Here is a 24,841-nt window from a genome sequence, read left to right on the forward strand (position 1 = left end):
GTATCAACTCAATATAGGGGAAAACTACAGCTACACTGACATACTAACCCATGTCTCTCCCAGGAATGGCACTGCCACCCTACTATGCCTTGAATTTGTAGTTAACATTTACAAGTCCAACTCTGTACGTGAGAAAACACTAAGTTACAATTAAGGATCCAAAGCCTCCATATCCCCCCCTCAACACAAAAGCCATCCAAAGTGGAGGTAGTCATATTAAAAGCATTCTTTGAGCTCAGACAAAAAGCTTGGTACAGTGCAGATATGGCTGCTGTACAGTTGTGCACAATGGAGTTTAGGAATAGAGAACGTCACTTTGCAGAACTGAAATGACTAAGAACTGTTGCTACATGCAGAGCAGGGGTAGTGCCAACTTGTTTTTGACATGTGAAATTGATGTGGCAATATCTGAGAAGTCAGCAGTTCCAGCTTCCAAAAAAAGATCGTACTAGTTCCTTTGGCCCCCACTTTGCTTACTGGAGTGCACCCAAGTGTTCTTTTGCCCTTTCCCCTCTGTGGAGCTTAAGTCTTGAATTCCTCCCTGTCCACCCAGTTTTGTTTTGGAATTGAGTGTCAGACAGCCTAGACTCCATGGAGCTGTCCAAGCTTTCAAACAGATTTCAATAAAGATTTCAATAAAGATGACACCTGCATGTCATTCCTATTGCTAGCACTTAGGCTGACAGCACTCCATTTTAGTAAAAATCAAGTGTTATGTCTACACTGATAGTTGTAGAGTCAGCATTACACTAGTTTGACACCAACTAAATTAACATTGTCATGATATGAAAGGCAAGCACAAGTTCATTTATTTATAGCAAAGGTCTTGGGTTACAAAAGGTCAGTCCTTGCCATCTTGAAGAAGAGATATGGGATAAGTTATTGCATACATGTGCATTATAATTTAGCAGCAAGTCATTCATAAAAACATTTCCTTCCTACTGCTTTTTTGGTTTAGTGTCTCAATTTATATACAAGTCAGCTTTACAAAGCATTTACCACCACCTTTAAGTTAATGGTCTTTTATTGGAAAACAAACAAAAAAAAAACCTAGCATTTACAACTTGGAATGGACAAACTGTAATAGCTTGAACAGCGATGTTGATAGTTGTGCTGAAGTCCACAGGCTACTCTGCAAGCTCCAAGTCATGGTACAGAAGGTTTTAAAAATAGGAGAGAGTCCAAAGATGCTCCCTTGGTGAAGGTTTCTTTTAAAAATTTTGTGAACGGTAACAGCCTGACACCCGTTTCACTATAGTGCAATGCAGACAATGTTAAACCAATATTATAACAGACATGCCACCCATAGTTAAGATCATCTTTTGTGGAGCACAATGCTACATACAGGAGAACCATTCAACCTTTAGGGCATTTTCCTCTCAATTTTGCATCCTTTGACCATTTTTGCCGCATACCATCCTGAGGTATTAACCAATTTTGAAGTAAACCAGCTATGACAATTTACACTACAAATTGAATTAGAATCCACAGTTGGACAAAATTGTGGATTTTTTTAGGGGTTTTTTTTTTATATTAAATACAAATGTTTGACTGTGCTCAGTTGTCAAGCTGCATGCATGAAAAACTGGCCAGCCCAAACAGTGTAATAGTCATTAGCAAATGGAACTTTTGAGGAGTTCACTAAGTGCTTCCTTTTTATTTTTTTTTAGTTTTTAAAAGGTAGTACAGTTACTTATATTGTAAAAACTGATGTTTAACTTGATCTTTTGGGGACAGGACCACCAACCATTACATGCAGTTTGTGGACAGAAGGTATTTTGACATTCAGTTTTGCTATACAGAAACAGAATGAATAAATGAACATTTTTTGCAAGAGGTAAGTAAAAGATTCAATTTGATTCTTCTAGAGGAGGGAAAAAGGTGAAAGGAGGTCTTCATTTTGCAGTCATCATCTGTACGAATTCTGAAAATATAAAAACCACCATGACTTTTTGTATCTTCAAAGTAATTTTAACTTCACAAGGAAGTCTATTAACTGCACTTGGCATAAACCTTCAGTGCATCTAAACAGAGTGCTCTGATCAAGTCTTTTCACTCAATAATATAGACAGTTTAGTGAATCGTTAGAGTAATTCAAACTCAAAAATTACCAAGTTTATATAACACCCAGCAAGCTTTACTTAAATTTATAAGTGATTTCACAAACAGAACAAGAGCATCTTTTTCTACCTTCATAGTTCACTTGTCCATCTCCATCGATATCTGCTTCTCTGATCATTTCATCTACTTCTTCATCTGTTAGCTTTTCTCCTAAGTTTGTCATAACATGACGTAGTTCTGCTGCACTGATATAACCATTGCCATCCTGTGAGGAAGATAGTTGCACAGGGTTGAAAATGACAATTTAGAAGACTGGAACATAAGCCTAGCTGAGATTGTTCTATATTAAACTCAGGTCTCCAGTAATTGGCTTTGAACTTATTCTCCCAGATGCCCTGATGCATCAGTGACCTAGTACCCAGCCTGAAGGCCTGGTGCACTGTATCTTATCCAACCACAGAGAATGTTATAGCCATGCCTTCTAAAGCATAGAGGATGGAGGCATTACATGAGGACTGCGTGTTCCAGAACAAAAGTGAAGTCTGCTATACTTATTTGGACCAGGTAAGTAGCCTTACCTGATTAGGTCTTTGTATGCCTCAATACACATCTTTGACTTTCACCCAGGTAAGCACACACCTACATTTGAATCATATATACTAGTTTGGAGTTGTGGTTCTTAGAATTTCTGAATGTTTCCAGACACTTACTGAAAGTCTCCAGTACCCTGGAGAACAGAATGGTAATTTATCTTTCAATTTGGGTTTCTTTAAATTTCAGTATGTCAGCCCAGTGTGTTCAATAACTTAATTCCTCCTGCCAACGGAAGGAAAGAGCAGCAAGTTGACCTCTTGTAGCATCACATCCTCAACCAACTGCTGGTTTGCCTAGAGAGGCTTCCTGGGCAATAAGATCTAGAGTACACAAAGCACATTGAGAAATGATCCCAACTCCACCCACAAGCCACAGTACAGAATCTAGAATAGCAGAAGTGGACTTGAAGCCAGCCTTCTCCAGTGTCCCCATTACTTGCACTAGTGGAGAAAAACTGTTCTAGATCTGGGTTTAGGTAATTACCTAGTTTAATAGCTATGGCCACTTTAAGGCTGTGCTGTTAAGTCTAGTGACGTGAAGATATCTGTAAAGATGTTAAGATAGTTATCTTACACAATCAAAGGGGGGGAAAAAACTCTGTCAAGTAGAGGGAAGAGGATGTTTTTGTGCTCATGTCTGTCCTTTGAGAAAAATGGAGAGGCTCTGCTTCTGATAACAAGCTTCCCATAAGCAGCCTCAAACCCAACAACCTGAACACAGAGGCTATTAAACTTCACCTCCTCATGCATATTACAAGTTGAACAGGTGATCTCAACTTTATGAAAAGTCTTCATACAGGTGTGCAAAGCCCTCTGCACCTGTGTTCAGGTACTTTGCTTATGTCATGAGGCTGGGGGAAGTGGAGACACCTTTGATACTGAAATAGGTAACAAGTCTAATCACTCCAATTTCCTGAGAGAAGGCCTACCAGGGATTCCGGCAAGAAAGAGTCTGACACCCACCCCCCATCATCCTGGGGGAGCAGTTTCAGCAAGCCTACTCTATAATATCAAAAATAAGTTTTCCTCCTGCTGCTGGTAGAAGGGCTTATACCCACCTTCCAGGCAAGCACAGGGCAATTCTGGGAGAAAGATGCTCGTCATTAAAAACTGTTCAAAAAGTCTGTCTGCAGCTTTGGATTCTAGCAGTACCTTGTCAAAGACTCGGAATGCCTCACGGATTTCTTCCTCACTGTCAGTGTCCTTCATTTTTCTGGCCATCATGGTCAAGAACTCAGGGAAATCGATAGTACCATTGCCTTAAAAAACACAGAAATTGATCTGTACTTTAGGAGTCCCATCATTTCCTTGATACCAAAGCTAGCTTTAGAGTTAGGAAGGGACAAGTCTCATATGACTGATCAAGTATTTAAAAGCTACCTTCCACTTTTATACTAAAACCATAGAGGCTTCCAAGAACTTTGTAAGTCGTCACCCTTAAGTCAGTCTCTTCCCCTAAATTGTTAATATAGCATTTTTAGCTCTAGAATGCTCAAGCAACCACTAAAACTATGGCAGTAATGAGGACTATTGAATGGACTGCTACTTCCTCTCCAGACCTACACACCCCAGAATTCATCAGTTCACCATCCTAGGTAATTAAGAGTCTGCTCCTACTGTGCCATGTTAGATGAGGATTGTGTTAATGAGACTCAGTCTGATACTTTGAGTTGCAGACAGTGTATGCATTTATATTCACTTTGAAGACCAAGAAGTGAATAAGAGTGACAATTGAGCTAAAACCCTAATCTGCTGGGGTAGATTGCATCTGGATCTCCAGAAGGAAAAAAAGATTCTAGAGTGGATGTTTAGCAGCAATCAATACAAAGACTTTAACTGTGTGGTTCACATTGTTTAAAGTATTATAATATATGCTTACTTATAATTAGAAACAAGCTTACAATCAATCTTCTGGAAACTGTGGACCTTAGGGACCTGATTTTGAGAGGTGACGAGCATCTGGGTAAACTGCAATTTTTCAGCACCTCTCAAAAATCCAGACCTACATGGCCTAATAAGTATTCCTCTGCCACTGCAGAGTCATCACCCCACCCCATCTTTTCCCGTATTACGGCATCTTTTCCTATTGACAGGAAATCCCTAACACCTCAGAATACTAGGGAATGCTATCAATTAAAGGCAATTGAGAAGGTGTGTAGTAAAGAGCAAACAGCCTATCTGAAGTCCAGTAGAGGCTACATCTTGTTTTTGGGGCTATATTTTGACCATGTCCATTTACTGTTAAAAGTGGCTTAATGTGACCAGAGACATGCCTTGTGATGCTGGCAAAACAGGTGCCAACTCATGCAAAGTCCCCATGCCTCACTGGAATATTGACAAATGGCTAGGTGAGATCAGTCTGGTTCATGTGTGTCAGTATTGTTAAAATAGGTATTAGAGTAAACAAAAAGCAAATGTTTCTAATGCGTGCAGCAATTTAAAAGCATTCAATGAAGTCTAATCTCTCTTAAAACATCTGTATCTCATATTATAAGGCAATATTTGAGCATTTGCATCGTGAGCATCTAACTGAACAAGTCACCAGACAGGAGAGAAACATTAGCTACTGTGAAATGTGAAGGTGTTTATCATGCCCGACAAGCAAGGACCATTGATATATTCTACAATAGTTCATCTGGTGTCTAAGAGGACAAGCGACTTAGTTGATTGCTCACTTGCACAACTTTTGTTGATCATGAGGAGCTGCAGGGAGAATTTTTTCCATCAGAGAAGTTTGCAGCTCAAAGCACAAGAGGAAAGGGAATAAAAATCCCTAACAAGGAGGAACTGTATCTCTATGTTGTTTGGACTCTGAGGGACAAGGATTACTAAGCATAAGCAAAAGATCCCCAAGGTTTAGCCTGGGTTAGCTCTCAAGGACAAATAGAGCTTGCTTATTACAGCTTTTTATTTTTTGAAACAAAATTGGAACTCATTTGAGTGTGCATGCATGCCTTAACCTTGTAAATAACTCATTTCCTTATTAATAAGTCTTTAGGATAGTTTATTATAGGATTTGTTACAAGCACTGTCTTTGGTGTGAGATCTAAGGTGCAACTGACCTGAGGTAAATGACTGGTCATTTGGGAATGGGAGTAACCTGAATATTGCTGTGATCTTTGGTGTAAAGAACCATCTATCACAAGCTTACCTGGGTGGCCAGACAGATGGAAGTACCCAAGGCGACTATCTGTGACTACATGTTAAGGCTGTTCTAATGCCTGAGAAGTTTACACTTGATAACTGGTTGGTGAAATCTACATATAGAACTCACAACCAATTTGGGGTTTGTGCCCCATTTCCTCAGTCTGCCCCAATGTTGGTACTCAGAGTCTTGTGTCAAGCCATCCTACTGTGGCACATCTATTAGATCAAGGTTTGCACTCATGTTTTATTAGCTTTGTTGCTGTTTTAACCGTTTCCAATCTAGGTGTTTTTTTTTTCTTTTCTTTTTTTTTTTTTTTTAAAGTGTCCAGTAATTCCTTTAGAGGGCCAATAGTGTGTACACAGCTATATTGATTTTGAAGCTTACTTTTAAGTCACAGAAGAAAAGTTACCTATTTTCAGTTCTTGGAAGATTCTTAATGGTTGGCACAATCTGTCAATTAATTTGATTGCCACCCCAAAAAGATAAAAGCTTGGAATTTACTTTAAAGAAGTGTCCAATGCAGGGGGTTATAGCACATCATCCTACTACAAGTAGTAGCACAAGTTAAATTTAATAAAAAGGATTGCATATGCTCACTATATTGGAGCCCTGAGATTCAGACTCATTCAATTTTCAGGCTAGATTTCATGACACTTAGTAGAAGAATCAGACAAGTCACTAATAAATTATACTACAAGAGTATTGCCTCAGCAACCAAAAATGGAAGGCGGTTCCTGGACACTTGTGCCCTAAGCAATTTGCAAGTAATTGTATCCTGCACTTCACAAGTAGTTTTGGTTTTGATTTTGAGTCTCTTCACAAAGGTCAAATAGTCACTTCCTCTTTCAATACACTTTATACTCTTATCAGAGGCACTAAGAATTTGCTAATATACTGTTAATACCATTGTAGTTAAAATTTTCCTCCCATGACAGAGCCAGTATGAAGCACCTTCCCTTTGCATATCCATGAATCTGAAGCAAGCTTTGAACACAATTCTGGTGTTACCCTTTCTGGCATCCATTTACCCAAGTCAATCTCTAAGAGAAGGCTTCCCCCCTTTTGTGAGACAACTTCCTATCCGTCTAATAAACAAAGCCTATCTCCAGGTTTTATTCTTAATTCCTAACCCAGTTTAAGAGAAGAAAAGTCAGTTTTTAATACATGGCCAATACAATGGATTAAAATATATAAAATAAATTAAGATTAGGTTAGCCACTGAGACCAGTATGGGATGGGTCACTGAACAGATATGGAAAAGCTACTTGGTACTCCAGTGAACTGTAGTTTGCAGCAATTGAAGAGGTGGAAAAAAAAACCACCACCAAGTAATGCAGAAGGAAACTGAACCCTGGGATAGAAGCCGTGAGCGGGACACAGATGCAGAAGCCCTTATCAGTATTATATTTTGACTCTGACTATCCCATATTTACATATCTACTGGTGTAGTTAATGGTAACAACTAAGTTTAATATGAAATCAAATGGTTGCTTTATGTAGAGAACAGTTAAAAAAACCAAACCCTACACTGCTTTTGACCAAATTTTAATGGATTACTATCAAAGGAAAGAGGGGGACTTGAGAGGCTGTATTACCCAGCTCAAACCCAAGCTTGTAGGGTGTGCACACTCACCATGAGTAAAACACTGCCAACTGCATCTTCCCCACACTTACCATCAGCATCTACCTCGTTGATCATATCCTGTAATTCTGCTTCTGTTGGGTTTTGACCCAATGACCTCATGACAGTCCCAAGCTCTTTTGTTGTGATGGTGCCATCACCATCTTTGTCAAATAGGGAGAAAGCTTCCTTGAACTCTGAAGACAGAAACAGCCCCATTATTAAATACTATAACCACCACCAAACAGTACCAAAATAATACGTTTAGTGACAGAAGATTGATCCCAACATCCATGCCATAGGATTTAAAAATGCACTTTGTCTGCAGTCTGTACTAGAAGACTAGTGTTTTAATACTTTAGACTTGTGTTTTCTGAAAAATGTATCACATGTGCAAGCCACTGCCCTCTAACCACACTCCCTAGCTTGTAGGTTACATCAGGCTGTGCGAGTTTTGGATAAGTATGCTACCCTGTTTACGAGTTACCCAGTTGGGTCAAGTCCATTTCTCATCAACAGCACTTATTTGTGGGGGAGTGAGTAATGAAGAACCCAGTGTTTCAAATAGTTTGTGGACAATACTCTGATCAAAGATTAGAGAAACAAGGGAGTTAGCCAGACATCCCTGACAGAGAACCTTTTCATTTATCAGTTATTTTTGATTTACTAACATAATAGTGAGCAACAAATAAGTTTAGACCAGGGGTAGGCAACCTATGGCACGTGGGCCAAAGGCAGCATGCAAGCTGATTTTCAGTGGCACTCACACTGCGTGGGTCCTGGCCACTGGTCCGGGGGGCTCTGCATTTTAATTTAATTTTAAATGAAGCTTCTTAAACATTTTAAAAACCTTATTTACTTTACATACAACAATAGTTTAGTTATATATTACAGACTTATAGAAAGAAACCTTCTAAAAAGGTTAAAATGTATTACTGGCAAGCAAAACCTTAAATCAGAGTGAATAAATGAAGACTCGACACGCCACTTCTGAAAGGTTGCCGACCCCTGGTTTAGACCCAATGTTTTACCCTCTTAACCATTTCCTCTAATTTAGAAAGGCAGTGTTAGATTAGAGATGATTTAAAAGGGAAAAAAAAAGTTTCCTTACATATGTTGCCAACACAAGAGAGAATACAAAGTTTTAAAGATTTGGCTTGTGAAAGCAAATGGTGGCAAGTAAAATGGGGTGCACATGGTTCAGTTTCACTTGCAATCTCAGGAAAGAGTCTACTGTTGCAATGTTTGGACTCCAAACTTTGGAAGTGATTATTTAGCTCTGTTTTGAATTAACTGGATTTTAAATATTTCTATAAGATTTGTTTTTAAAAGTCACACCAGACCTAGATGCTGGGCCTTAATTATCCAAAGAAGCATTCCTTCAGCTTCTTTAAAATACAAATTTCTCAAATGAAATAAGAGGGAAGAGCAATTACGTACCAGAACTTTTAGAGACTTAATGAAGATTGCCTATATTGCTTGTCGACTGATATTCAAGCTCAGGAGAGAATATCCAGCAGTATTTTAGAGATATTTTCCAACATTCAAAGGAGATGTTGGCTCTCCTTTGGCTCACCAATTCTTTCTTTTGGCTCACTAGTTTCCTTTGGCTCACAAATTTTCTTAATTGGGATACTTACCAGCAATCTGTTCTTCAGTCAGCTGATCAGCCTACATGAAGAGTAGAAAGTTATTTTAGAAAACTGTTTTCCTATAGCTCTGTCAAGCCATGAGATGCAATACAAAAACTTTGTAAGGAAGTTTACATTTATACAGCACCTTTCAACCCCAGAAATCCAAGAGTACTCAATACACAGAAGAATGATTTCACCCACCAATAGAGTGCAGCAACAGCTAAGACTCAGTGGAATAGCTAATGCTGCAAAGAGACACTACACATTCTAGGACTAGTTAAGAATTCCATAGCCAATCAAGTTTATGGAGAAATCCAATACGGCCAAGTTTAAGGCACAAAGCAGAAATCCCCTAGTGATTCAACATGACCCAAAGTGTTTCCTGGAGATAATCCATCACAATATTGACTTAGCACAGTTTTTTAGCTTGTGATAGGATAGTACCATGATTGCAAGATCTGGACTTCCGCCATGTTCTTAGAATTACATGCTTTTCTGTCAGCATCTCATTTGTTATGCCATTTAGCTAAAGTAACAGCTCCATTAGGTAGCAGTCACCATGCAATGAAAGGTCTTCATTAAGCTACGTGTTAGATTCATGCCATTTACAATAATTAAATACCATGTTGTGAGACCACCGATACATCTGAAATCAGCAGGTAACTGCATTTGTGTTTTGTTGGGCCCACAACGGAACCAAACACAAGACATTTTATCCTTAGCTTTTTTGGGGGGAGAGGAGAGTGGGGGGGTTCAAAAAACAAAACAAAACACACTTTGAAGCTTTCTCCAGCCCATATGTTCAGAGAACAATATATAACAGGTTTCAAAAAGGAACTAGATAAGTTCATGGAGGATAGATCCATCAATGGCTATTAGCCAGGATGGACAGGGATGGTGTCCCTAGTCTCCGTTTGTCAGAATCTGGGAATGAACGACAGGGGACGGATCACATGTTGATTACCTGTTCTGCTCATTCCCACCTGGCATTGGCCATTGTTGGAAGACAGGATACTGGGCTAGATGGACCTTTGGTTTGAACCAGTATGGCCGTTCTTATGTTCTAACAACTGTGTAGACCTGTATTATCTTCCTTTAGGGGAAAGGAAAAACCCCACTTAATTGGTTTCAGTATTTTTAGAGGATGGTGTGGTACCAGATTAATCATATTTGGTTTCCTAGCACCCTGTGCTTTTAACTCTATTATTTTAATAAAATCATTTTTACATCAAATTCAGAAATAAAATTATAACAATGTTTAACTGATCAGTTAGGAAGGATACCAAGATGCTCCTAATTTCTCCTGGGAAACAGCAATAATTTTAAGTCAGGAGCAGTTAGCTACAGTAAAGTAGCTATTTTTATGAAGAAATTGTATCAAATGCTAGTGTGAAATAAGCTGTATATTTGTTACACGCTTTGTTGGTCTCTGGACGATAGGGTTGAAAGGTTGTTTGTGTGTGTGTGTGTGTGTGTGTGTGTGTGTGTGTGTGTGTATACACACACACACACACACCCCAAAGCACTTCCATCTGTAGTTAGACTACTTTTATGGATATTTTACAAAAGGATAGTGATTGAAGAAATTATTTCTACTGAATTATTTAATTGGAGCCTCATATGGACTAAGCTGTAGTTTGTGTGTGTGTTTAAGAATATTAAAACATAACTGTAAAGGGTTTGTGGGCCAGGGCCCACTCTGTATTACTCCCACTAAAGAGATTCTCTTTTAAGTGAAACAGAAAAAGTCATTTACATAGCATGACATATCCGAGCAATGCTCTGCAGAACAGGAAATAGAGCCACACCTCAATAGAGAGAAACTCAGATCCACAGCACCAGTTTGAAGCCCCTCCAATTTGAAACTGACAATATTCTGGTCTTCAAGCAGCATTTATGTTTACTTTTAAAAGCTGACCTTGCACAGCATCCAGTTCACCCTCCTAAGCAACAGGCACAAACACTGTCTGATCACCCTAGCTACCAGGGCAAAGGTACCTAACACCAGAAAAATCACCCCACCCAGCCAAGTCATAAAATCCTGTCCCAGTGACCTCAGCCTTCCCCCAACAGGAAGGGAGAAGTGAAAGGGGTGTGGTGGGGAACACCCAGCATAGCCCGCAATCACATTTGGCAATCTGCACCCCAGCTCTCACAGCTCCTATGGGAAGCCAAAGCTGAAGGGAAGGGAGAATCTCTCAACCCAGTGTCATTAAGAGTCCAGGGTTGCAATCCAGCAACCCGATGTTCAGAGCAGACTGAACAGAGGCAGACCCCACAGCCTAGTCTATGCACAAGTGATGCACTTTTAAAGTGAACATGGATAGCGCAGATGTTAGAAATCCAGGTCTGTGTGAAAGAAAACCCAAGTAAGGCGAGCACCTCTTCTCTTAGAGCGCAACAGGCACCTCTGCACACCAAGCCACGGGATCAGCAGCCACCAACTGCTGCAGTGCTCCCCCCTCCCCAAGCAGAAGCAGCTGCTGCTCTCGCTATTGTCCAATATCCCCTCTTCATCCTTTGGTTAGGAGAGTGATTCATCTGCGGAATCTCTCTGCCAGCTCCAGACGCCTGCCCATCCTCTTCAGCTCCCAGTTCCCCCTGAAACTCCTCATTGAGGGAGCCAAGCAGCTACTCCTCAGGAGCCACCCGTTCCCATGCGCATCCAGAGTCCTGTCTCCAGTGAGGAAGCCAGGCCCCTTCCGGAAAGATAAAGGCTCCAGTGTTGTAGCTGCTGCTCTCCTCCCACTAACCCCAGGCAGAAACTGGAAAGTTTCTAATGGAAACGACGCACACTGCGGCCCTGTCTCACCCTCCTGGGGCTGGCGTGGGGGCTGGCGAGGAAGAGACATGATGTAATGCAGCCTGCGAAGGATTTTGGCGTTACTGCGTTTAAGGAGTGGGGGGTAAGAGCGCAGCAGCCGCAGAGTCCTGGCCTCCCCTACCCCAGCCACCCTGCGCAGTGCAGCTGGTGCTGAAATTGGGATTGTTATCTTCATCCCTAGTGCCCCCCGCGGGAACCCTATTGCTACCCCGAGCGGGGAGAGGAGCAGGGAGCCTCGGGGGTGCCATCGCCCACCCCAGCCAAGCCCCGCTAGCTCCTGCTGTCCCCCGCCCCGCTAAGGAGGGGAACACCCACGTCCGGCACCCGCCCCTTCCCATCCAGGGGCACTGGGCAGAGCCCTAGAGCAGCCGCTGTAGCCGGCGGCACAGGGCGCCCCGCACCTCCTGCCCTAGCGGCGGCGGCTCAGCCATTCCTCTCCCCCCGGACTGCAGCGCAGAGTCACTGCCCGCTCCGGGCTCGGGGGCACCATCCCAGCCAGCCCGCCCAGGCGCCCAGCGGGACCGGCCCCAGCCCTTGGCAAGGGGCGGGCACTGCCAGCAGCCACGAGAGCGACAGCTTCCTAGGCAGCCCCGGCCCCCAGCTCACCGCCGCGCCGCGGGAGAGGCGCCCTCCCACCCCAGCGAGCAGCCCGGGCGCGGAGAGGCAGTGGCAGCAGGTCCCATCGCTGCGCGATGCAAGAGACAGCGGCCACGCGGCGCAGGGAAGCAGCCGGGGGGGGAGGCGGGTCTGCGGGCTTCTGCCCGGCTGCCCAGCCTCGCCTCGCCTCACATGGGCGGGGTGCGGGGAGAAGATCGGCAGCCCCCGCTGCTAGGGCCCGGGAGGAGGAAGAGGGGCTGCAGCCGCTGAGCCCGCTTAACTCCCACCCGATTCCCCACCGCGGGTGGGCAAGCAGAGGAAGACGGGCTCCAAACCCAACGCCACGCGGCTGCCCCAGCCCCTCGCAACGGCAAGGCAGCTCAGCAGCAGCTCGTCCCAAGCCAGCCATCTCCACTGCGATGGCAAATCCAGATGCGTCCGGGCCCCTCGGCCCCGCCAGCTCCAAAGTCACCCCACCAGCCGGTGCACGCCAGCTACCTACCATTGCGTGGGAGTGGTTGGGTTGGGTTGCTGCTGCTGCTACACGGGCTGCTCAAGCAAAGGAGCAGGAGCTGCTGCGGCTGCTACCTCCTCCGAGCGGCTCCCCCCTGACAAATGCTGTAGGTGTGAGCCTGCACCTCCTTGCTATATATGTAGGGCTGTATCCCTCCGCCGGAGCAGCGTCTCTCCCTCTCTCTCCTCCCAGCCTCTGCCTGTGTGAGAGTGACTGCAGCGGGCAGCCCTGCCCCCATGCTCAGCCCCGCCCCGTCAGGCTCACTCCGCTCTGCGAGCCCAGCTGGCAAGCGGGGCAGGCTTTCCCTCTCCCCAGCAGGCGCCGTGCAGGGACAGCAGTGCACGCTGCCTGCCAGGGGTGCAGCACACGCTTACCAGTGGTTAGGGATGGATTGCCCTGATTTAACTCAGATATAGAATGAGCTTTCACCAGGATGGGCCCCGGGCATCTGCGGACCCTGGGGGATGGCAGGTGCCTTGCTACCCAAACCCTCAATCAGAAGCCCCACAATGGAAGCAGCGGTAAGAGCCACATACTTGACATATTATACAGGTGGCAGCAAAGAATGAATGGTCAGGAAGGTGAAAGTGTTTTCACAATCCTGGGAAGACTGTGAAGTCCCCTATTTGATGCTCACAGGGGCTCATATGACACCCATTCAACCCTTTCTTTGTGCCATACTGTAAATTAGTGCTCTGCTGTTTTATTAATCCCCGTTTCCAATCTCACCAGTCTCCACTGCAATAGTTTAGTGGAGAGGAGGAGGGGCAGGGAGCACACACTTGCCAATGCCTAGATTTTAGCCATTTCCATCTGTTCACCTGTGCTCTACTGAGTCAAAGTGTAGCAGGTAAGGAAAGAGCTGCAAAATTGTGTCACCTTTGAAATGCACTGAATAGCACAAAGTGGTATATAAGGGGAAAAATGATTTCCCCCTTGAGACCATACCTTCAAGATCCTCCTTCACAGGCTTTACCCGCTCTCCTTCTCTCCAAAATTAACACGTGGAGAGGATTATAGGATTTAAAAAAAAACAAGAAACAAACAGCATTACTGCTGTCTGCCACTACTCCCCTCCCCTCTGTCCAATGTGCAGGAAAAGGGAACTTGGGAGAGGGCTGACTGTCCAGACAGAAATTTACATTTCTCAAGCAAACTTTTTAGGAATATTTGATGAAAAGGGGTCAGCTGTACCTGGAGTTTGAAGTGGAAGGTAAAACCGGGGGGGCAGGGAGTGGGCATGTCTATGATTGCCTCTTTTCAAAACAGAGTAACCAGATGTCCCAATTTTATAGGGATAGTCCCAATACTTGGGGCCTTTTCTTATATAGGTGCTTATTACCCCTTACCCTGTGTCCTGATTTTTCACACTTGCTATCTGGTCACCCTATTTCAAAACAATATTTTTTTTTGTCAAGAACCCAACTAGATCACAATAAAGTCCTGACCCAGAATTGGATTGTCTACTACTGATTTAGCACTAGGATCCCTGCCCTACAAAGGTCCAAACGTACTACAGACAAGAGGCATCACCATTCTGTCATGTCCTGATTCCAAAGTGCATGGCTTCTCTGCACTAGCCCTACATCTATTTTTTGTGGTTTGTTTCCTAATGTGGTATAATGCATATTTTATATGCATTCACACTATGTATTCTGCACCTGTATGGAGTCTTAAGAGTAGATAGAGATTGATCTAAATTAGGATGTTGGTTCCATTAATTAAAAGGTACCCTCTGGATTTGAATTCATTCTCATAGCTCAAGATTTTATATCTGAGGTTTGGGCCCAACTTTTAAAAGGAGACTGTCCGATACTTCCAATAAGTGTCTCAATTCTGATTTGTTTGTAATATCTTCCTAAAAGCCTTAAAATACAATTTTTCCCTATTGATTTTTGCTTTTCTTTTTGAAAAACCTCATTTACTTCTAATGTTTTAAATAAAGGCAAAAACAGGCTGTTTAACAACACATTTTTGTTATCTATTAATGTAATGGAACAGTAGATTTGCACACACAATCTTTAGATATTTACGAGCTTGAAGACTTTCCCCAACAGATTCAACAGTAGCTATTTAATATGTCACATTTTGGTCCCAAAACTTTAATAACATTCCTGTAAGGTGCAGTATAGGAAATAGTGTCAAAAGTCATTTGCAACTAAAGATTCCACAAATAGTGGGTGGTTTCACTTAAGCTGCAGAATATGTTTTTACTACTAATCACTAACGTTTTATTTCTTGCAGAGGAAAAACATGAACACTAATCTTTTGTTTACAAATCTAGAGCAACAATTTTAAGCTATTATTTCCTTATTCTTCCTATAATACATAGCAGAATCTTCAATTGGCCTGGGCTGCTGGAAAATATTTTGCTTGAATAAGTGAGTCTTGGATATATATGAGTCTTGTAGGATGTCTGAAAGAAGAATACAAAAAAAACAGGAGTACTTGTGGCACCTTAAAGACTAACAAATTTATTTTAGCATGAGCTTTCGTGAGCTGCAGCTCGCTCATGCTAAAATAAATTTGTTAGTCTTTAAGGTGCCACAAGTATTCCTGGTTTTTTTGCGGATACAGACTAACACGGCTGCTACTCTGAAACCTGAAAGAAGAATGTTAATGTACAAATACTGTCCTTACTCAGGTAAAGTTCTCATTTATTGAATCAAGAATCATACTCAAATATTGGATTAAGGGATTTGCATGATTATCCTCTGACATCAAATATTAAGTCCAATCCTGCAGTTTTTGGCAAAAATTTTGAAATGTGGGAGCTTGAAATTAATAGCTGCAGGATATGCTTAAGATCTCTGAAAGTCCGGCTATGTGTGTATTTGCCTAAATATAAATGTAGATGCCTAACTTTAGTCCCATATCTGAAAGTTTCCTTTTATGTGCACGTATGTTCTCCATTGACGTAAAAACTTAGCTCCATTAAAAGTGATGGGAGTGAGGTGTACACATCGATCAGGGAATGTGTGTGGAATATATGGAATTAGACAATGAAAATAATCTCAAAGAATATTAATATGATAATGTTTAGTACTTCTGTGAAGAAATTCAGAAATGCTATAGTAAAATACTACTAAAAGAAATACTCACCTGCCAAAGAATAAATAAAAAGGCTTGGAGAGGAAGGATTATTGTATATTTATGCATAATTCATTTAATAAATTTACTTTTTTAAATCTTTACCTTGTTCATGGCTGCTTATACTAAATATGTATGTTATATATACCAGTTTATAATAAAATAGCATTTTAAAAATAAAGTTCCATTTGTGTATTTTTAATACAGGTGTCTCATTTTACTTTAGGATAGAATAGCTTCAATTTTGATAATCAAGAGTCAGTTCTGATCTGTAATAGTTTCTGCAAAATTGCATGATTCTGTATTTGAAAATCTTTCAATGTTAATGCCTCAAAATAACGTTCTTACTAAATGGAAATACATATTTCCTAAATTGGCATGTTATTTCATCCTGGCAATGATAAATGTAAACAAAGCAGAATATTAATAATTTTGTTACTTTGATATTATTAGCATTTTCCATGCTATATTATGTGTTATATTTTTTGGAGTGGGAGATGACACTTATTTAGTGTAGGAAAAACTACTCTAAGCCCTAACATCTGTCTAGTCCTTGCAAATTTGCTTTTACCCGATTGTACAGCTAGTGTACAACTAAGTCTTGATCCTGTATTCCTTGTGCATCTAAAACTTACTCTGAGAGTTTGGGCATGCAAGGAATGCAGGATTATTCCCTAGTTTGACTAACATACAAGAAGCTCAAATGACTTGCCCAAGATCTTGCATATAAACTGATCCAACTCCAATGGAAGCCAAAGGGAGTCTTTCCATTGCCTGCAATGGGAGCTGGATTGAGTCAGTAAGTCAGGCAATGTTTGTGCTAGAACTATATAACTTAGTACCCCACGGCTATTAGTTTTTTTGCTCTGGACAGTAAGGTAGGCCATGACTGTTATAATGAATAAACTGTTTATGACTGGGCAATGTTTGCTGTTTTAAATTATTATTACTACATGATTTAATTATCTAATACTTTTGCTGATTAAAAAGGTTTAATTTGTAATATTAGCAAACTATTACTGTAGCTATACTAGTCATTGTAACAGACAATTCTGAATCTATACTATTTCCTATAATATTATTTAAAATTGACTTACTATAACAATAAGATTACAATTTTAGATCTGCTCCTGTGAAGACTACTTTCTCAAGGACTGGGCCAAGACTGTGAGTATGTCTACACTACCCGCCAGATTGGCGGGTAGTGATCGATCTATTGAGGATCAATTTATCATGTCTACACTACACACGATAAATCAATCCCTGAATGCTCTCCCATTGACTGCTGAACTCCAGCTCAGCAAGAGGCGGAAGCAAAGTCGACGGGGGAGCGGCCGTTTATCCTGCGCCACGAGGACACGAAGTAAGTAATTCTAAGTCGATCTGAGATACGTTGACTTCAGCTATGCTATTCTCATAGCTGAAGTTGCCTATCTTAGATCAATTCTCCCCCAGTGTAGCCCAGGCCTGTGGAATGGACTCCCACAGGAACTAAGGACCATCACAAACCTCAGCACCTTCCGCTCTAAGTGCAAGGCTCCTTTCTTTGATGTTGCCTTCTCTAACATAAGCATCTAGCAAAACGTAGTATATATTATTTTTAAAAATCCAAACCAAAACATTCCACTGCACACACTACTTCCCCTGGGGAGACGGTGAGGGAACAAATATGTGACAGATGTTAGTCATGTTGCTTAATTCACTACTGAAAGGCACTCAGATACTATGACAATGTGCATGGCATAAGAACCTATATAGAATAGAACTTTAACCATATGAATTGTCCTACTGAAGTCAATGGATCTACTTACATACTCAAAGATAACCATGTGCATTAATGTTTGTGGGATTGGGGCCATGCATTCAAATTATCTCCTGTATTCACTAATGTAAATTCACTAATATCAATTAAGTTGCACTTTTACACACTAGGTTTGAATTTGTTGAAGAGAAAACCATTCAGCATCCTTTAAAGTCAACTGGAGTTGCATGGACATATCTGATAGTATAGCTGGGATTACTACATTCTTAATATTGAATACAGCTCAGAGTTTCAAAGCTAAGAGATCTAGGCACCCAATTCCCATTAAAGTTAAGGAAAAGATTAAAAAAAAAGAAATTAAACCTAACACACTCATATCTGATTATTTCCCTGTATACCCACACTGTTGCATAGGAAAAAGTATGTGCAATTATAGATCTTCACAAGGAAATAACAGCACAAAGTTTTGTAAATAGAAACTGATGAAGATTGTTATTATGCAGTATTTAGTCCCATAAGACATTCTAAAGTGAGTGCACATGTGTAAAACTGATTAGTCAATTGCTTGAAACTGTATTTTTTAATTTAAATTATTGTATGTTTGTGTGTATTGCTGTGTAAATTGACCTCACTGAGGACTAACTACTTAGAAAGTTTCATCTTGTAAATCTCAGGCATTTTTGATTTACTGTTTATGCTAATAGCACTGAAAGGCCCTAATCCAAAGATATGCATGTGGCAGTTACAGAAATATTCACATACACACAGCTAAGTACATGTATACGTTTTCACAGGTTTAGGGTTACAGTCTTTTTGAACAGAAATATTTTTTACTCTTCTACAGTTAAATTGGGTGAACAGATTTTGCTCTAACTTGAGAAAAAAAAAACCCTCACTTTATGTCTGGGATCATGTATCGAAAATTCCCAGAAGCATGGAAAACAAGGGCTTATAATGCAAGAGTCAGCCTTCACAACCATCAAAAACCAATTAATGCTACAAACATGTGAATCTGCTATTGAATCATATTTCTTTAAATGCTGATTTACATTTTTCTTCTTGGTGGTGAGACTGGATACCAAATAGTATTAATTATATTATAATTTAGAAACCAAACAGAGGAAGGCAGAATTTGTATCTTGTTATTAACTATATATCTCACATTTCCATAAGGTAACACTGTTAAACACACTTGGTATTTCAGAGGGCAGGCTACTTTACTGTTAGCTTAAATTCATTCAGATCAGATTCCCTGAGAACCATTATAAGTAATAAACCTGTCAAAGAAAATTAAGTGTTTTACCACAGACTATTTAAAAATATTTTACATAAAAAGATGCATAAGACAGCATTCACTCCAACTATTGAAAATTTTAGTTTTTAACTTTTGTAGCTATGAACCACACAAAATTATAGTATATGGATACCATATAAACAACCAAAAAAAGATTGTCAAATTACGTTTTGAGGATAGTTTTGTGTCATCTCCTCTCTCAAGAACACATCAGAAACTTTAGTGAGCCCGCAAACTTGTTTACTTTGTACTTTCAAATTTGTGCTGTAACCAATTTATAAAAGCTGAACCATTGTAGCTGTTAGCAAGACATTTTAAACAGTTTGTAATTTAAAATAACCTAGTAAATAATGACAGATAAATAATTTCAGAATTTAAAGTTCCAAAAACAAGTTGCAGAGCAAGAGTAATTAGTTAGTTCTACTCTATTTCTTACTCATTTCTGTTTCCATTAATCAACACTGAAATAAGAAAAAAACTTCAAAAGTTAACTGAGAGTATTTTTTTTTTAAACTGTGGAAATCCTTAAAAGTTTTTTTTTAGCATTTTTTTGCAACTCATTTCTCACACAAGTGATCCTTATTCATCTGAGTATTCCCATCTGGCCAAATTGGGAGATATCATTAAATTCAGCTGGATCTATAAGTTCTGCTGAAAAAATAGATGCTATAGCTCTCACTGACTTTAGTGGGGATAATGGCAGGTGTAAGTAATAGTACATGAGTGAAAGGCCCCAATATCATACAAACATAAATGAAAAAGCATTTTCATATTGTGCTTGTTTGTGATGCTTTGATAGCAATTCAGAACTCAATTAATTGGCATGACATGGAGGTGAACAACACAGGCATCAGAAATCCACAGATATTGATCCCAGTGGCCAGACCTGTTGCTCTCCTCAACTTGTGTCCCAATTCTATAGTAACTCTGAGTTCTATTCTTTTCTGAAAAGTAGAGAGGAAGGGCTAACATAAACATAGACGCTAAGAAACATAAGAGAAAAGGGCTAACATAAACATAGAAGCTAAGGAACATAAGAGAACATCTAACAACATGGCATATACATTTCAGTGAATACCAATTTTAAATTAGAAGTGTAATCTCTAGGGCAGCAAATCCTCAGCTAGTGTGAATTGTCACAGCTTCCTTCACTGAAATCAATAGAGCTATGACAATTCACACCAGCTGAGGATCTGTCCCTCTATCTCTAACAAATAAGGTGTTTCTATCACAATTTGCACAAAACCACATCAATAGTTCTTGGGATAAGAAACCATGAGGCAAATGCTCCAATCTGCCATACTGTTGTACAGGCCTGAGATGAACTACATTATATGTGTGTGTGTTCTAAATTAGTGATGCTGGAAGTTAAGTTCTTTGATCTAGACTAGTGGTTTCAAAACTTTTTTCCTAGCAACCCAGTTGAAGAAAATTGTTGATGCCTGTGACCCAACTGAACTGGGGATGAAGAGTTTGGGTGTGGCAGGGGGCTGGGGTGAGGGCTGTAGGGTGGGGCCAGGAATGAAGGGTTTAGGGTGTGGAGGGGGCTCTGGGCAGGGGGTTGGGGTGTGGGAGGGGTCAGGGTGGAGCCAGAGATGAGGGGTTTGGGGTACAGGAGGAGGCTTAGGGCAGGGGATTGGGGTACAGGATTGGAGCACAGGCTTACCTCAAGCAGTTCCCAATCAGCAGCACAGCAGGGGTACTAAGGCTTCCTGCCCCAGAAGCAGCCAGCAGCAGGTCCAGCTCTCATTGGCTGAAAACCAGCCAATGGGAGTGTGGAGCTGGTGCTTGGGGCAGGGGCAGAACGCCATGGTCACCCCCCACCACCACCTAGGAACCGGACCTGCTGTCTCCAGGGCGCAGCATGGTGTCAGAACAGGTAGCGACTAGCCTGCCTTAGCCTGGGAGCATCGCCAACAGGACTTTTAACTGCCCGGTCGGTAGTGCTGACCAGAGTCGCCGTAACCCAGTGCCTTACATTCTGTGACCCAGTACTCGGTCGCGAGCGGCAGTTTGAAAACCACTGTTCTAGACAACTGACCTACTGTACCTCACTTATTCTGTTGTACTAAGTGCATGAAGAAAGTTATGTAATCATACCACTTCTCTGGGCAGCCATTTTATGGTATCTGACCCCACAAAAAGTTACAAGCAAGCAGGAAAGTCTCCAGGGCTGCACACTGACTAAACCCTAAATTTTCTAACAACCTGCCACAGAAACATCTAACTCTATTATCAGATTGGGAAACTGTGAAAAAATACCCAGATCTCCCTCAGTTTCACCAGCCTGTCTCTCCCCTGCCTATCTGAGATGGCAGCATCTAGCAATCATAGCACTTTAATCTTCTGAGACTTGAGGCTCTTTAATAGAAAGGACTAAACTGGATATGACAGAAACCTCTGAAGCCTCCTAAAATCTAGTTTTAAACTCCCTATTTAAATAGTTCCTTTGTCCACCTCAGAATCCAGTAGCTGGTTTTCTAATTGCTTGGAACCAAAAGTGCCCATCCTTGAGAATTGTAGTTTGTACACTGTCTAGTCTCCTATAATAATTGTGACCCTCAGGACGTTCAGTCCTTCCCATACTTGAGGACCTCAGATCACTGTTGCAGCTCCGGAGGTTGCATACAGAAAAAGAAACTCCTGTCCTGTCTGGGAACAGCAAAAACAGAGCTAGCCCAGTTTGGCTGATTTTCCCAAATTCTTTGTGTGGGTGTTGCTGTCAATAGCTATTGTATCTCCATCTAAATTTCTATCCTGCTATCCTTATTCTGAGACTGACAAAGTCTCAGCCTCTGTGGACTGAGGAAATGCCTAAAATTAAACTATGATCCAGGCATCTCACACACTGGCAAACAGTGTGACCATTCCCTCCACAAGGCTATTTTCTTGTTATTTCTATTGTGGCAGAAGTGGGAAATATGCTTAGGAGGCACTTATTTTCAGTAAATTTACTGCTAATTTCTGGATTTGAGGTTAGCAGTGATGGTATTGCAGGGTGCAAGCATAACACAAAGGTGCATTGCATCAAGACTGGGATTTGTATGCATTAGAGATAAATCTGATTAGTTTAGTTTGGTTAGTCTTCCGGTTTAGTCTTGTGTTTGCCTGTACTGAGATAAATGTTCCAGTTAGGGAGAGTCAGGTCACACTCTTTTCTTCACTGCTCTGGGCCTATCCTTGGGTCAGAACTCAGTACTTAGATTATTTCACTTTGGCTTCCACTCTGCTTTTGCTCTCTTGCCTTCCCTGTAAGCTATTTTAGGTGCAGTTAGGGCACCAATCTCCTTAATGGAAACACAAGTTAACAAAAATTCAACACTGAATGAGCAAAAATGTAAAGGACTTGAAATGCTCTTGTTTTTATCATGGGGTTAGGCCTTTTAAACATGGATACTTTCCCTCTCCTCTTTTTCTTCAGTTTGTCTCTTCTTGTGCTTTCTCATCTTCAGATACATAGTAATGCAGATACACAGGCTTTAGCTAAAAGTGAGGTTTTGCTCTACGCTCTCTAAAGGGTTCATTATGATAACCTAGTCTGACCTCCTGCATAACACAGGCTGTAGAACTTTATCATGGGAGTCTCACATCAATCCCATCATTTCTGCTGGAGCTAAAAAATATCTTTTAGAAATACAACCAAACTGGGCATGACTTAGGCTCAGGCTGATCCTTCTCTTAAGTTGCTCAAGAAGCTAAGACCCAGCACTGACTGAATGCCTTATTACCTAGCAGTATTATATATACTTCCCACCATCCCCAAAGGAAGCACAGTTAACATTAGAAATGCACTGGACAACCAACAGCCCCAAATTTTGTTACAAACAAATGGAATTGTATGACTGGGCAGTACTAGAGATGGAACTTCTCTAACATCCTTTTAAACTCTGCTTGGATCAAGATTTTCAGGGGCAAATTTCAGACTCTTTTGTCTCCACAGTGGGGCACCCATTCCTTTATAGTGGCAACCTGAGCTGAGCTCAAGCACATTTTCCCTTCTTACCCAAAATTGCATTTAAGCCTGGCGAAGTTTCTGTATGAGATTAAAAGGGTAGCATCTTTTGCAAGGAAACAGAAACTCGGTGTCTAATCAGCAAATAAAGAGGCTTGAAACTGTTGGAAGTGGATTTACATGGGGGTATGGGTAGAGGGGTGAGTTGACATCAGAAAAGGGTTTCTGTTTTTGCAAGGGGGTTTCTTTATGGCTGTTGTTGGAGTGGCAGAAAAGAGCTGTATACAAAAACGCTGCCCCCAAGCACTGAAACATGCTCGCTCGGTGCGGGCTGATCATTGCCTCGAGCTGTTTTAAATGCAGCCAACTCCACAGCTCCCACAGAGCCGAGGGAAGGGAAACAAATGCACGCTAAGGTGCAATAGTCTGAAAGCCAGACCTGACAACGAGCCTGGCACCAGGAAGAAGCGATCCGCTCGCACGTGAATTAATTGAAAGCAGGGATTATATCCTCGGGCGGAGGGTTATCACTCTCTCGCGCTCTGCCACAACGCATAACGTAACTGAAAGCTGCTGATGCGTCTGAGGGGAGCATTTTGTCAAGAGCTCTCCGATTGGCCGAAGGGACCCTGCAATGGTTTGTCGGGAAGAGCTGAGCCTCTTGATTGGTTGCGTTGCACCTGCAATGCGTCAAGTAATGATGCTCGAAAGTGAGTGTGCTGGGGCTTGGCTTTCCTGTGAATGGCTGCCGCGGAGTGGCGGGGGTGTGGTGCCCTTCGCACGCGGGAGCCGGCTGCAGAGCGGCGCGCGCGGGGAGCCAGGCTCGGTGCGCGCTTTTGTAGGGAGGATGCGCGTGCAGCTCCAGCAAGCAGCAGCAGTAGCCTGCGTTGGAGTACTGCCGCTGCTGCCTCCTGGTCTGATACTTGCAGCGGTGGTAGGCACTGGGCTCAAGTGTGGCCGGAGGGAGCTTTTCTCCTTCCAGACCTAGTCCTCTTCCCCTCCCTTTAAAAAACAAAAAACTCAGCTTCTGAATTAGAAAGCAGTCAAAAGACAGGAACAGCCTCTCGTCTAACCGCGCCCTTGCCCAAACTCCAAGAGCTGTACACGGGGGCATTGAAATCTCTCTTACTCCCCTGCTGCTGTGGGTCCAACAAGCATTTGCTGAAGTGGTTTTCAGACCGTGGCAATGGCAAGTTAGGGGAGGATCTGTACACTGAAGTCAAAAGACGTACAGTCTTGTGACTATCCTATTGAAACACTCGGCAACAATCTTCATCGCAGGGAGAAGCTTTTGCAAAATTAGATCCAAATTGAAACTGCAAACAAATGAGAACTTGCTATATGGCCATTTAAGACACCCAACAGCATCTAAAAATCTCAAACTTGTTGGCTTTGGCTAGAAAGCATAGCTGTATATTGCATAATAAGCTATAAAATAAGGCTGACAACCTGTGACAGTTTGAGGTTAAAAACTGTTTAATAAAGAAAGATGAGCTACTTTTTATAATCATAGTCTAATAAAAATGTCTATTTGAAACACACATGCTGCAAAATATTCTTTATTATTAGAGGAAGATGCTTTAAAAGCTGCCTTAAAATTGATCCAAAATGATGGGAGTTTCTTCAAATAAGCAACAATTTGTTGGCATGTCTGCAAAAGCTAGCTACAGGAAAGAATCTAAACATGGGAGTAATTTACAGAGGCTTATTTTACTGAAAGACTTAAGTAATTTTTGTTGTTTGAGGCTCTT

At 41.6% G+C, this 24,841-nt stretch overlaps 1 protein-coding gene across 2 annotated transcripts; it reads right to left on the bottom strand.

The window, feature by feature from the left end:
• Window positions 1-1,895: 1,895 nt before the first annotated feature.
• On the bottom strand, window positions 1,896-20,847 carry CALM1 (calmodulin 1). Of its 2 annotated transcripts, none has more exons than XM_039536266.1 (6): window positions 20,805-20,847; window positions 9,064-9,094; window positions 7,477-7,620; window positions 3,807-3,913; window positions 2,191-2,326; window positions 1,896-1,924 (listed from the first exon to the last, which is right to left on the bottom strand). In XM_039536266.1, the coding sequence occupies exons 3-6, from the start codon at window positions 7,544-7,546 to the stop codon at window positions 1,896-1,898; spliced, it is 342 nt and encodes a 113-aa protein (XP_039392200.1). In that variant the 5' UTR covers window positions 7,547-7,620; window positions 9,064-9,094; window positions 20,805-20,847. The 2 variants fall into 2 exon arrangements, with proteins under 2 accessions (XP_039392200.1, XP_039392199.1); XM_039536265.1 differs by lacking the exon at window positions 20,805-20,847 and adding an exon at window positions 12,981-13,184.
• Window positions 20,848-24,841: the final 3,994 nt, after the last annotated feature.

The sequence above is a fragment of the Mauremys reevesii genome, linkage group 4, assembly GCF_016161935.1.
Source record: "Mauremys reevesii isolate NIE-2019 linkage group 4, ASM1616193v1, whole genome shotgun sequence".
NCBI classification, from domain to species: domain Eukaryota; kingdom Metazoa; phylum Chordata; order Testudines; family Geoemydidae; genus Mauremys; species Mauremys reevesii.

Bases quoted from the DNA above. Each gene is read 5' to 3' on its own strand.
- CALM1 (XM_039536265.1), bottom strand. The intron at 7,621-9,063 runs GTAAGTATCCCA...TTCTGTCTTCAG, and splicing joins GACTGAAGAACAGATTGCTG to AGTTCAAGGAAGCTTTCTCC. The intron at 2,327-3,806 runs GTACTGCTAGAA...TCTTCCTCACAG, and splicing joins CATTCCGAGTCTTTGACAAG to GATGGCAATGGTTATATCAG.